The sequence below is a fragment of the Nelumbo lutea genome, chromosome 3 (genome assembly GCF_056320005.1).
Source record: "Nelumbo lutea isolate HS-2025 chromosome 3, American lotus-T2T, whole genome shotgun sequence".
NCBI classification, from domain to species: Eukaryota; Viridiplantae; Streptophyta; class Magnoliopsida; order Proteales; family Nelumbonaceae; genus Nelumbo; species Nelumbo lutea.
Window position 1 is genome coordinate 98,452,273 of NC_142686.1, and position 13,657 is coordinate 98,465,929.

Here is a 13,657-nt window from a genome sequence, read left to right on the forward strand (position 1 = left end):
ACTGAACTTGAAGCATTACATAAGAACCATACCTGGGATGTTGTGGACTTGCTGGAAGGGAAGGAACCAATGGGGTGTAAATGGGTGTTTACCATTAAATATCACTCTGATGGCTCGATTAAGAGGTACAAGGCTAGGTTGGTTGCCAAGGGTTACACCCAAATGTATGGCATTAACTATCTTGAAACCTTTGCTCCTGTAGCTAAGATGACTTCAGTTAGGGTCTTGCTTTCTCTAGCAGCTACCTTTGACTAGCCCCTACACCAGTTTGATGTTAAAAATGCTTTATTGAATGGAGATCTGCGTGAAGAGGTCTATATGTCTCTACCTCCAGGAGTGTATGGGAAAGAAATGAAAGGAAAGGTGTGTAAACTACACAAATCCCTTTATGGTCTCAAACAATCTCCTCAGGCTTGGTTTGAGAGATTTCGGGTTGCTCGTCTCCTTTGGCTACATTCAAACAAAATCTGATCATACACTGTTCTTAAAGAGAAATGACTCTCTGGTGACCTTCTTAATTGTTTATGTTGATGATATTGTGGTCACGGGTAATGACATTGAAGAGGCCAGTAAACTAAAAGCATTTCTCCACTCTGAATTTGAAATTAAAGGTTTGGGAGATCCTCGGTATTTCTTGGGCATTGAAGTTGCTCGATCTAAGGATGGTATATTCATTTCTCAATGCAAATATGTCCTTGATCTTCTTGCTGACACTGGTAAACTTGGAGCTAAACCCATCTCCACTCCCATTAATCCTAATCATAAGCTTTCTGCCACAAATGGTGCATCGTTGTCTGATAAGGGAGTGTTTCAGAGACTACTTGGGAAGTTGTTATACCTTTGCATGACTCGACCAGATATTTCCTATGCAGTAAGTGTTCTCAGTCAGTTTATGCATTCTCCCAGAGATACTCATCTAGCTACTACTAAAAGGGTTCTGTGCTACTTGAAAGGTACTCCAAGGAAAGGTATTCTATTTGCTAAGCATGGTCACATGAAGCTGGAAGCCTTTACTGATGCAGATTGGGCAAGATGTATTGATGACAGAAGGTCCACCTCTGGTTATTGTGCTCTGGTTGCTAGGAATATTGTCTTGAAGGAGTAAGAAACAATCAGTAGTTGCTAGATCCTCAACTAAAGCAGAATACAGGGCAATGGCTCATGGTGTGTCAGAATTACTATGGCTACGATCCCTTCTAGAGGAATTGGGGGTGGACTACGAGCAACCAATGATGTTCTATTGTGACAACCAAGCTGCTATCAACATTGCACATAATCCGGTTCAGCATGACAGAACTAAGCACATTGAGGTTGATAGACATTTCATAAGGGAAAGAGTCTCTTCAGGAGAAGTCTGCTTACCATTTATCACATCAGAAGAGCAACTGGCTGATATCTTGACCAAGGGAGTTCCCAAGGGGAAATTGACACACTATATAAGCAAGTTGGGCATGATTGACATCTATGCTCAGCTTGAGGGGGAGTGTAAAGAGACTGGGCCGAATGGGCCCTAACAGCATCTTATGTGATATCCTTTATTTTATCTTTTATTTTATGTTGATGGGTCTCACTTAATGGGCCTGTTATTTGTTCTTATTTTATTTTCTTTATGTAACTGCCAAGCTGGCCGCCCACTTAAGGGTATACTTGTTCTTCTCTTACCTCTTCTCTTCGACATACACAGCTGATATTAGATGACTGATTCACATCTAAAACAAATGGGATTTCAAGGGTCCTGAGGTAGCTGTTTAATAATGTTGTTTGCTTCCATTGGTGCAGCTGGGATTATGGGTCCCAAATTAGCGTAGAGGCACCACTCATCAAACTTATCTGGTCTTCTCCTAATGAAGTGATAAATAATTAATAATTGGGCAAAAAACTACAGTTCTATTTTTCTTTTGGTAGACAAATAATAAACAAATTGCAGCTATAGTGAGATTAACTCAGAACTTACCATGATATCAAGTAACTTCAAGAATCTCAATGGAGAATTAAATTCATAGAATGTTAAAACAGAAATCACTAAATTGAAAATATCATGAAATATGGTATAATTTGATCTAAAAAAGAGGGTATTTCCAGATTATTTTTAATAAAACATTGTAAAATAAGAAGAAAAATGGAAGAGGGGACACTACAGAAGCACATTGGGAACATTTCCTGTACTTGTATGCTGTCATTAAAGGGGAGGTGTTCCCAATGTGTGACTTTAGTGTCCTGTCCACAGTGTGCATGCAGCAGTTCCGCAGTCATTTTTAGCAGCAATTCAAACCTCTGCAGCATAGTTTTTTGTTTTTGATAAATGAGGAATTTTTTTAAGAGAAGGGAGAATAACAGATAACAATAGACCCATGGAGCTCTGCAGCATAGTTCATAGTTGTTCTATTTAGTCTGAATTAGAAGGAAAAAAGGGCAGTTTTAAAATGGAATGAATGATATAGGTTTTTCTACATGGAAATGAGATTTATTACTCTTAAGCAGGATATTTAAAGTTCCCCGCAAAACTATTTATATAATAACAGTTAGAAATGATAAAACAAACTACAGATAGTAAACAGTCTTTAGGAATACTTAATGGGAATGCAAGTCTGGTTGGATTTAGATACAAAAATTCAAAGAACATTAAACTAGGTCTTACACTCTAAGTACAAGTCAATGGCATGAGCCAGATGTTTTTTCCCAGGCAATTCTCCCAGCAGTGAAACAATGGGAGAAAACGTCATGCTGATAACATCTGGTGCCAAATTTACAGTTTCTACCCATTTGGCGTGGCTCTGTACAAGATCGTCCCCTCCTCTTCTCCTAAAAATGACTGTAACATCCTGAAACAAAAATTTTGACTCTGAGCAGATGAAATGTTTTTGCATTTCAGCCTAATGATATAGCTGTATCCATGTAAGAATCATGCATCAGATATTGTTGTTAAAAGAACATGATTTACTAAACAATCATGCTTGACTACTAATAAAAACATCATGCTTGGTAATAAATTCACTTTTGTTTAGGTTCAAAAGCATTATCAATGGGAATGTCTCAATTACCTCCAGAATAGGAGAATTTCCACTCACCTTGGACACCAAATATAACTTCTATTTTCAAACTAGATTACAATTTGGTTCATTTTCAACATTGAAACAACATCTGTCACATGTTAAAGGACTTTTTTTGGTACAACCCATGTTAACAGTTAGTTTGTTGTGTGAGCAGAGGTGACACCTTGTCAGGATTGTACTCCTCTTTTTTATTTAATAAATTTTCATTTACTCCTCAAAAAAAAAAGAAGGAAAAGGAGAAGATTAAAAAGGAAAAAGGTAAATTAAGTCTCCCATATTAAAGGAGAAAAGTAAATGAAAGTCTAATTTAAAAACTTTTCAACTATTATGGGTTATATTATAAAAAAACTCATTTTGCTTTGATTTCCTTTTCTTCCTTCTTTTGTGAATGGTAATGATCAAAATGGTTTGCACTAAAGAAAGAAGAAAATATGAAAAAAAATTGCGTGAAAAATGGATATTAGTCAAAAAAAAAAAGTAAGAACCAGTCCTCTACATTGTAACATACAAACTTTTCAATGGCATTATGGCACAAGAACTTGAAATATACAGATTTTTCCAAGCCAAGGGCAATGGAATTCCACTCTCTTGAAAGAAATCTCAATACAGTGGTAAATTACTCAAAAATCAAAATGTGTCTATTTTTTTATAAGAATAATGGATGTGGATGACCTCCACCAAAATCCTACCCTTTCTAATGGCATCTAACATAAAAGGTGAATCTGAGGTGGCAGTAAGTCCAATTTGGAACTATTCTCAGGGCCCATGAGCACCTATGTCTAGGGGTGTCAATCAGGTGGTTTTGCGTTGGATCCAATCCGAACCGAAACCAATCAAATTGGTTTTGAACGGTCCAGTATAGAAATTGGGTTGGACTAAATCCAAAATAAATTCGTCCAAACTCCTATCGGTTTGATTTGGACTTAAATCAAATCTCACAATAGAACCGAAAACCAGAACCAAACCCTAGAAATTTGAAATTCTGAAACGATGAAAACCTCTTGTTCGAACTTTGAAGGTTTGAAGGCCTGAAATCTCACTCTCCAACTGCGCTTCTCTTCAGCAATGTCTCTGGAAAACAATCTCTTCTCTCTCTCCGGTGGTAATTCCCTCTCCGACTACACTTCTTTTTGGCAATATCTCTGGAAAACAATCTCTTCTCTCTCTTTAGTGGTGCTTCTCTCTCCGACTAAGCTTATTTCTGGCAATATCTCTGGAAAACAAACTCTTCTCTCTCTCCAGTGGAGCTTCTCTCTCCAACGGCATATTACAGATAACTTTTTTCCTATTTTGGAGTTATTCCAATTGAAGAGGTGAGCCCAATAATTTATTATAGCAAGCAATAGGTGTTCCTATATGTGCTGGTTTTGTTTTTCTAGAATTTGATGGATCGGATTTTATTCTTTTACCTGTTTTATCTCCTACTAGGATTTATAATATTTCATTTTAAATTTGATGACCATTATTTCTGGTGTTTGTTTTGCTCTAAAGATGAGTGCATTTTTTTCTTCTTTTAGGAGTTGCTTAGAACGACCAATTTCATTATTTATATCATGCAAGAACTCTTTCAATATTCTATCCAATGTATCTTCTGTTAAGGTTTCCAAATTCTAAGTTACATAGTTTAATTAGTGTATGTTTGCTTCATAATCCGAATCAGAATCGGAATCCAAATCCTTCGGAATCGGAATCAGAATTAGAACTGGAATCAGTTGGAATAAAATTTCATTCCGAATGGAAGGGAGGGAATGGCCATTCCCTTAAATGGGGAAATACCAATCTAGGTTGGATGGTCCAATAAGATAGTGGATTGGACCAGTCCATTGAAAAAGTCCAATAAGACAATGGATTGGACCATTCCATTGAAAAGTCCGATAAGATAGTGGATTGAACCAGTCTAGGTTGAATGTTATGGGCCCGGGTGTAAGATCTCATCACGGGTCAGTCCACAGGGAAAACTTCTAGTTTCCCCTTGCCCCTCCCTTTGCATGCAGACCCTATCGTGGCGACCTAAAGGGTGATTTGTCCAAGAGATCACCCTAACTCTCCTCAACTCTTCTCTTGACTGAAATTCTTGGATGCCTTTATTCAATAATAGTGGCTCCTTAAATAGGAGATTACAAGAGTCCTGCTCTTAGGGAGACTCCTTGCTGAATAGGGAGACCTCCAACTCTATCTTGATAAGATAAGACTGATAAGATAAGATAAGTCTCTCTTAATCCTAATCTAATAAGATAAGTCTATCTTAATCCTAATTTAATAAGATAAGATAATCTAATCTACTAACTTAATAAAATAAGATAAGAATAACAAGATAGTCTAATCTAATCTGCTGAATGGATAAGATTGTTGTTGCCGAATTGGATAGGATGAGAACACCGGATCATTGCTGCTGCTGCTCCCAATACGCGTCCACATCATTGAACAGTCCAATAAGACAGTGGATTGGACCAGTCTAATCCGATCCAGGTTGAACAGCCCATAAGACGGTGAATTGGACCAGTCCAATCCGGTCCAGGTTGAACAGTCCAATAAGACAATGAATTGGACCTATCCAATCCAGTCTAAGTTGAACATGTTGAATTATAATTTACCAAATGGTATAAAACATTTGTCTCAAGCTCACTAGTTGGTCTAGGTTTCAAGAAGTTGTTCTAAGCTATAAGCAAGAATCTTGATTTCCTAAAATGTAGAGACAAGCCAATGAAGCCACCACCAAGTCAGTTCTATCTTCTTCTTTGACTTCCTTCATGATATATATGCAAGTAATATCCTGATTTCCTTTAGTTGCTTGTGTAGAGAAACAGAGCTTATTAGTAGTTCAGTAACCTAGTTCTTACATACTAGTAGTTTTGTGTTTCATACTTTTTTTTTTTTTGATAATTGAAATAATTTTATTAATCAGCAATAGACAATAGTACAAAGTCCCCAAGGAAAGGCACGAGTTGCAACCTCTCCGGGCTAGTTAAGTACAGATTTCCAAATTAATAACTTACATAGAAGCACAAAAAAGATCTTCCCTAGAAACCCCCTGTTTGGCTAAAGCATCAGCCAAAGAATTAGTAGACCTACTAACCTGAGAGTTCCCTTCAACTAGGAGATGCGCTCCACCCCAAGCTGGTTGGCGATCTGAATTCCTTGTACTGCAGCAAGGATTTCTGCCCTTGTGGAATCCCCCACTCCCACCGGTCCTGAGAATAGGGAAATTATGTTGCTGTCCTTATTTCTCAGGATACACCATATACCTGAAGGCCCAGGGTTGCCTTGGCTACTTCCATCAAAGTTCAGCTTGATGACACCTTCCAAAGGCGGAATCCATTCTGACATAATTCTATCCTTCTTTGTTGAAGTGTTAGCTATTGCTAGCCAATTCCTCAACAAGTCATCAAAGGATAAGTCATCAAAGATATCCACAGTTTTCAGCCAATGGATTGCTCTTGTTAGGATACAATCCTTCATTTCATCTAACCCTCTTTCCTTCTCTAAGAAAATTCTTGCATTCCTTTCCTCCCAAAGAGTCCACAGAGTGACTGCCCTGACACATTTCCACACGATCTTACCTCTTCTAGTTGCCAAACAAAGAAAGATGGGTTGAATAACAAGCTTAAATCAAAAGACATAGACCACCTCCCTCCAAATAAACAAAGGCTCCACCTCCATATAGCTGTAGCAAAGGAACAAGAGATCAGCAAATGGAAACAGTCCTCATTCTCGGCCTTACACAAGGAACACCAATTTGGGGAAAGACAAAGCGAGGGTCTCTTTCTATAAGTTTTCCAAAGTATTGATTTTCCCATAGAAGACTTCCCAGCAGAATACAGCAATTTTTGGGGGAATAGGTCGCGCCCAACCTTCTTTGACAGGGAATCCTTGGGAAATGGGGTTAGAACTGAGGGATTTTAGAAAAGAAGAGCAAGTAAAAATACCTTTTGGAAGAGGAGTCCAAACCCTTTGATCAGAAGAAGTGGGGTCCAAGCAAACAGATTCTAGTAAATGAATTAGCTCAATAACACAATTCAACTCACCATCCCTTAACCCTCTACGAAATCCAAAGTCCGAGTTTAAAGATAAGGGGTTTAACGGGCTCGGGAGAAAAGTTGCAATTGGCTCATATTTGTGAAGGGAAATGGAATAGAGCGAGGGGAAACAATCTTTGAGGGGTTGAGTACCCACCCAAATATCCTTCCATAACAGAATAGCATTACCAGAACAAGCATCATACCTGATGAATCTGAGGAAGCGAGGGAGAATACCATGTATAGCCTTCCAAGGTGTAGTAAGGGTAGCTCGGCAAGATATCCCGGAATCCCAACCATTTCCTACACAACCATGAATGCCTGCTACCACCTCATGCCATTCATATGGTACTTTTTTAACTCAATGTTTTTTCAACCATGACAACAAATTATAAGGTAATTGTGTTAGCCTAAAAGGAAAAGGCTAACTTGTTTACTGACCTTAAGTCTTGCAAAGCTACAAATGGTTCAATACCAATGAGACTTGTTTGTTGTTTTCTCCGTACAAATTTATCCAAAGAACTTGGGACCAATGGTTTGTTTAGTGTGTACTTATTTTTTTATTGGTGGTAAATGGAGGACTGAAGATTGAGTACTATCAGTTATATTGTTCACTTATACGCTTCTGAAGTTTTGATTTGGCAAAAATAATATAGTAATAGTAATAATAATTTGTATCTTAAGCTTGTGGCAGATTATGTGCTTAACCATTTGAGTTTTAGAATTTTCTTGGAATCATAAGTAAATGGAATTCAACGAACTAGAATTCAGGAAACTATAATGGTTATTATTTGGACTAGAAAGTTTTTTGATCGGGAAACTAGAATGGTTATTCAGGACACTTTGTAAGAAAACAGTAGATTTTTTACTTCCAAATGTTAAACTATGAGCCCTTTAATCATCTCTTGCAACTTCAACCCTGTCACTCACAGTAAAACTTCAAACCTGTCATTCACTATCATTCTCATTTACCATTTTTGAGATAATAAAGGTTAAAAAAAAAAAAACTTCACAAAACAACCCCCAGGCAGATTATTCACTCTGATATCTTTTGTCTCATCACTATTAATTAGGCTGAAGAGCCAGGGATGGGCAATATGTGCAATGCTTAATCATTTTTTATCAGTGGAAATATCAGAGGAGATAAGAATCCATTAACAGTTAAAAAAAAAAAAAAGATTTAGAAGTGCAAAAAAAATCAATCTGATCTATCTCAGCAGGCAAGACCCAACAACATAACAGAAAAGGAGGCAAACTAGACCCAACCAGGTATCTCAACTCAACTAAGACATGTCCCAACTACAAGGGGTCAGCAACATGAATCCTGTTATGCCATTCCACATTGTTCAGTGCCATATCCATTGTTAAGTTTATGGGTCCTTAAATCATTTCTTACTACTTCAACCCATGTCCCTTTTGGCCACTCCTAATTCTTCAGACCGTTTAACTTGTAACAGATCAGTTCTTTTCACTGGTGCTATAGATGGACCCCAAGTACACGATCAAAAGTAGTAGATGTTGTAAGATTTCTGTAATTATGTATTATATTTGATTTTGTGCTATTTTAAGTAGTTGAGAGATTTGTGAGCTGTACAAATTTTTTAGGAATCAGCTTTATCTTCCCTTTAATTAGGGAGATATGTTACCTAGTTTGTATCCTTTAATTAGGGAGATTTGTTACCTATTTTGTATCCTTTAATTAGGGAGATTTGTTACCTGGTTTGTTTCCTAGAGAGAGCTATAAATTTCGATGTACAGAAGCATAATGAGATATCCCATTCTTCATATCTTTCTGTCTCTTCTTTATGGTATCAGAGCAGAAAAGACCTAGGGTTTGTTTCTGCATTTCTGTCCCTAAAAATGTCTGAAGTCACGTCCAGTTCTCAGCCTTCTCAGCCTGAGCCCCAGATTGTCCGGAATCTGCCTGAAAATCACTCTATTCAGATCACTACAATCCGACTAAATGGTGACAACTTTCTCCGGTGGTCACAATCTGTTCGCATGTATCTCAGAGGGAGAGGGAAAATTGGCTATATCACAGGAGACACGAAGAAGCCTGATGTGAAGGATCCAGCCTATGCTGTTTGGGATGCTGAAAATTCCATGGTGATGACTTGGGTGGTTAACTCCATGATTGAAGAGATAGGTGCAAATTATCTCTGCTATTCTACAGCCAAGGAATTATGGGACAATGTCTCACAGATGTACTCTGATTTGGAGAATCAATCCCAAGTGTACGAATTATCTCTACAACTCGGAGATATTCGCCAAGGTGAGAATTCTGTGACTAAATATTTTAATTCTCTTAAGAGAATTTGGCAGGACCTGGACTTATTCAACGATTACGAGTGGAAGTCACCCGATGACTGCAATTATCACAAGAAGATGGTGAATGTTGGCCGAATCTTCAAGTTTCTTGCAGGTTTAAACGTTGAATTCGATGAGGTTCGTGGCCGAATTATTGGAAGAAACCCTCTGCCCCCAACTGGTGAAGTATTTGCAGAAGTACGTAGAGAAGAAAGCCGAAGACAAGTGATGCTTGGAAAGAAGGCTGTAGGTACAACCGGACCTGTGGAAGAGTCAGCCCTGATTATTTCTGAGGCCCAAGTCAGTCGAAAGTCAGCCCAAAATCAGCGGGTTGGAGACAAGAATAACCTACGCTGTGACTACTGTGGGAAACCTCGCCATACCCGAGAGAATTGCTACAAACTGCACGGGAGACCACCCAATTGGAGGGTGAACAAACCTGGTGGACAGAATATACCTACAGCAAACGAGGCTGAATCATCCCCATTCAGCAAAGAGAAAATAGATCATCTACTTAAACTTCTAAAATCTTATTCATCACCTAATACTCCTGTCGGGTCTATGGCACAAACAGGTAGCAATTCTTTGGCATTCTCAATGCTAGGAAAATCTGGCCCTTGGATCATAGATTCAGGGGCCTCCGATCATATGACAAGTTGCTCTAACCTATTTAGTTCCTATTATCCTTGTTCTGGTTTTGAAAAAGTGAGAATAGCTGATGGTAGTCTTTCATCTATTGCAGGCAAAGGAAACATTAAAATTTCAGAAAAAATTACTCTGAAATCTGTTTTACATGTTCCAAAACTTGCCTGCAATCTTCTTTCTGTCAGCAGATTGTCGAAAGATACTAACTGCTCCATTCTTTTTCTTCCTTCCACTTGTGTTTTTCAGGACCAGAACTCGGGGAAGACGATTGGAACTGCTAGAGAGATAAATGGACTATATTACTTTGATGAAACCTCTACTGGTAATAAAAAAGTTCATGGTTTAAGTAGTACGAGTTCAATCCCTGTCTGTGATCAAGTTATATTATGGCATAGAAGATTAGGACATCCTAGTTTTCCATATCTCAAATATTTATTTCCTAAAGTGTTTAAAGGAGTTGATTGGTCAAAACTTCATTGTGAGTCTTGTCATTTGGCTAAAGATCATCATGCTTTATTTCCAATAAAACCTTATTTTGCTTCAAAACCATTTTATTTGTTACATAGTGATGTTTGGGGCCCATCTAAGGTTAACACACTTTCTGGAAAAAATGGTTTGTGACTTTTATTGATGACCATACAAGGGTATGTTGGGTTTACTTGTTGGAAAGGAAATCAGAGGTTGAACAAAGATTTAAAGAATTTTTCCTAATGATTGAAAATCAATTTCAAACCAAAATTGGTATTCTAAGATCAGATAATGGGACTGAATACTTTAACAAATACTTAGGAGCATTTCTAACCGAAAAAGGTATTATCCATCAATCAACTTGTCGTGACACACCACAACAGAATGGAATTGCTGAAAGAAAAAATAGGCACCTTCTTGAAGTAGCTAGACCCATCATGTTTTCTATGAATGTGCCTAAATATCTCTGGGAAATGCTCTCCTAACAGCATGTTATCTGATAAATAGAATGCCATCTCGAGTTTTAAAATATGAAACTCCTTTACAGAATCTAAAAAAATGTTTTCCCACATCTCGAATAACTATGGATCTTCCTTTAAAAGTGTTTGGTTGTGTCTGTTATGTGTATATACCAAATGTTTTTCGATCAAAACTGGATCCAAAAGCTGAAAAATGTGTGTTTCTTGGTTATGCATCTAATAAAAAAGGGTACAAATGCTTTAATCCAGTTACAAAGAAATTTTTTGAGAGTATAGATGTACACTTTGTTGAGGACCAACCTTTCATTCAAAAAAATTCTCTTCAGGGGGAGAACATAAGTAAGGAAGATAATTTTTGGGAAACTTTACCTATTCTAGAAGAATTTATACCTTTGATTAATTCTGATAAGCAAGGTTCGGAAACAATTGTTGAAAGAATGGAACCTAGTGATGGTACTCTTAATCCAAATTTTCCAGATACTACGTTATCAGAGACAGGGGGAGAAGTACTTCAAACGGATCACAATCCTCATCCTGAGCTTCAGTTTTATACCAGGAAGAAGTTTCACAAAAGTACTATTGTTCCAGTTGTTCCTACAGCAGAAGTCCAATCCAATTTGCCGAGTGAAGATCCTACAACTCAGAGTAATCCTTCTTCTACCCCTAGTTCGTCTTTATCTAATGATTTGCCTAATCTGTCTTCTTCAGATCTTGACATTCCAATTGCATTAAGAAAAGGTACCCAAACTTGCACAAAACATCCTATTGCAAAATACTTGTCATATGAGAAATTATCACATACTCATAAAGCATTTGTGTCTAGGATTTCTAATCTGTATGTGCCAAGAACTGTTCAGGAAGCATTAGATGATCCGAAATGGAGGTTAGCTGTGATGGAAGAGATGGATGCTCTTAGAAAGAGTAATACACGGAGTATTACTGATCTACCCCATGACAAGAAGACAGTTGGATGCAAATGGGTGTTTACAGTAAAGTGCAAGGCTGATGGAAGTGTGGAGAGATACAAAGCAAGACTCGTAGCAAAAGGATTTACCCAAACTCATGGTATAGACTACCAAGAGACTTTTGCTCCTGTTGCTAAAATTAACTCTATCAGAATACTTCTTTCCCTTGCAGTTAATTTTAACTGGCCACTTCGTCAGTTCGATGTCAAGAATGCATTCTTGAATGGAGACCTAAAGGAAGAAGTATATATGGACCTACCACCAGGTTTTGAAGAAAGTCTTGGAAGAGGCAAAGTTTGCAAGTTAAAAAAATCCCTATATGGGCTAAAGCAATCACCAAGAGCTTGGTTTGAACGATTTGGGAATGCAATAAGGCGGCACGGCTTCTCACAAAGTCAAGCTGATCATACTTTATTTTTCAAGCACTCCACCGAAGGTAAAATAACTATTTTGATAGTGTATGTAGACGATATTATCATAACTGGGGATGATTTATTTGAAATCAACAAGTTGAAGAATAATCTTGAGGCTGAATTTGACATTAAAGACCTAGGAAAACTTAAATATTTTCTCGGAATGGAGTTTGCAAGGTCCAAGGAGGGAATCTTTATCAACCAACGCAAATACATTCTTGATTTGCTTAAGGAGACAGGGATGACAGGTTGTAAAGCCACAGAAACTCCAATGGACCCAAATATGAAGTTAAAAGCAGTAACAGTAAATGAGGTGGTTGATCGAGAACGTTATCAAAGATTAGTTGGAAGACTAATCTATTTGTCGCACACAAGACCTGACATAGCCTTTGCAGTAAGTGTAGTAAGTCAGTTTATGCATTCACCTGGACCTACTCACTTTGAAGCTGTGTTCAGGATTTTGAGATATCTGAAAGGAACTCCAGGGAAAGGACTCTTGTTCAAAAATAGGGGTCATCTCCAAGTCGAAGCCTACACAGATGCAGATTGGGCAGGTGATATAAATGATAGAAGATCTACTTCAGGTTACTGCACTTTGGTAGGAGGGAATTTGGTCACCTGGAGAAGCAAAAAACAGAGTGTTGTAGCAAGGAGTAGTGCAGAGGCAGAATTCCGCTCTGTTGCACATGGCTTTTGTGAAGTGTTATGGATCAAAAGGCTCCTAGAAGAATTGAAGGTTCCTACACCAACACCTATTAAAGTCTATTGTGTTAACAAGGCAGCTATTTCCATAGCTCGTAATCCAGTTCTACATGATAGAACAAAGCATGTAGAAGTGGATAAACATTTCATCAAGGAGAAGATAGATAGTGGTGTGATATGCATGTCCTACATACCCACCACGAGCCAAGTAGCAGACATTCTCACCAAAGGGCTTCCTAGGGCACAGTATGAGAACTTAGTTAGTAAGCTTGCCATGAGTGATATATTCATGCCAGCTTGAGGGGGAGTGTTGGAAGATTTCTGTAATTATGTATTATATTTGATTTTGTGCTATTTTAAGTAGTTGAGAGATTTGTGAGCTGTACAATTTTTTTAGGAATCAGCTTTATCTTCCCTTTAATTAGGGAGATATGTTACCTAGTTTGTATCATTTAATTAGGGAGATTTGTTACCTAGTTTGTATCCTTTAATTAGGGAGATTTGTTTCCTAGAGAGAGCTATAAATTTCGATGTACAGAAGCATAATGAGATATCCCATTCTTCATATCTTTCTGTCTCTTCTTTAGTAGACATAAGGAAAAAAAAGGG

The 13,657-nt window shown here is 37.8% G+C and overlaps 1 protein-coding gene across 1 annotated transcript in view; it reads right to left on the reverse strand.

Moving 5' to 3' along the window:
• The window catches only part of LOC148867100 (MACPF domain-containing protein CAD1-like), a 47,864-nt gene that overhangs the window by 10,520 nt on the left and 23,687 nt on the right, over positions 1-13,657 (reverse strand). The window contains exon 5 of the mRNA XM_088976772.1: positions 2,639-2,822. Within this exon, the coding sequence (XP_088832898.1) occupies positions 2,639-2,822 (184 nt within the window). The remainder of the gene's footprint in view (positions 1-2,638; positions 2,823-13,657) is intronic.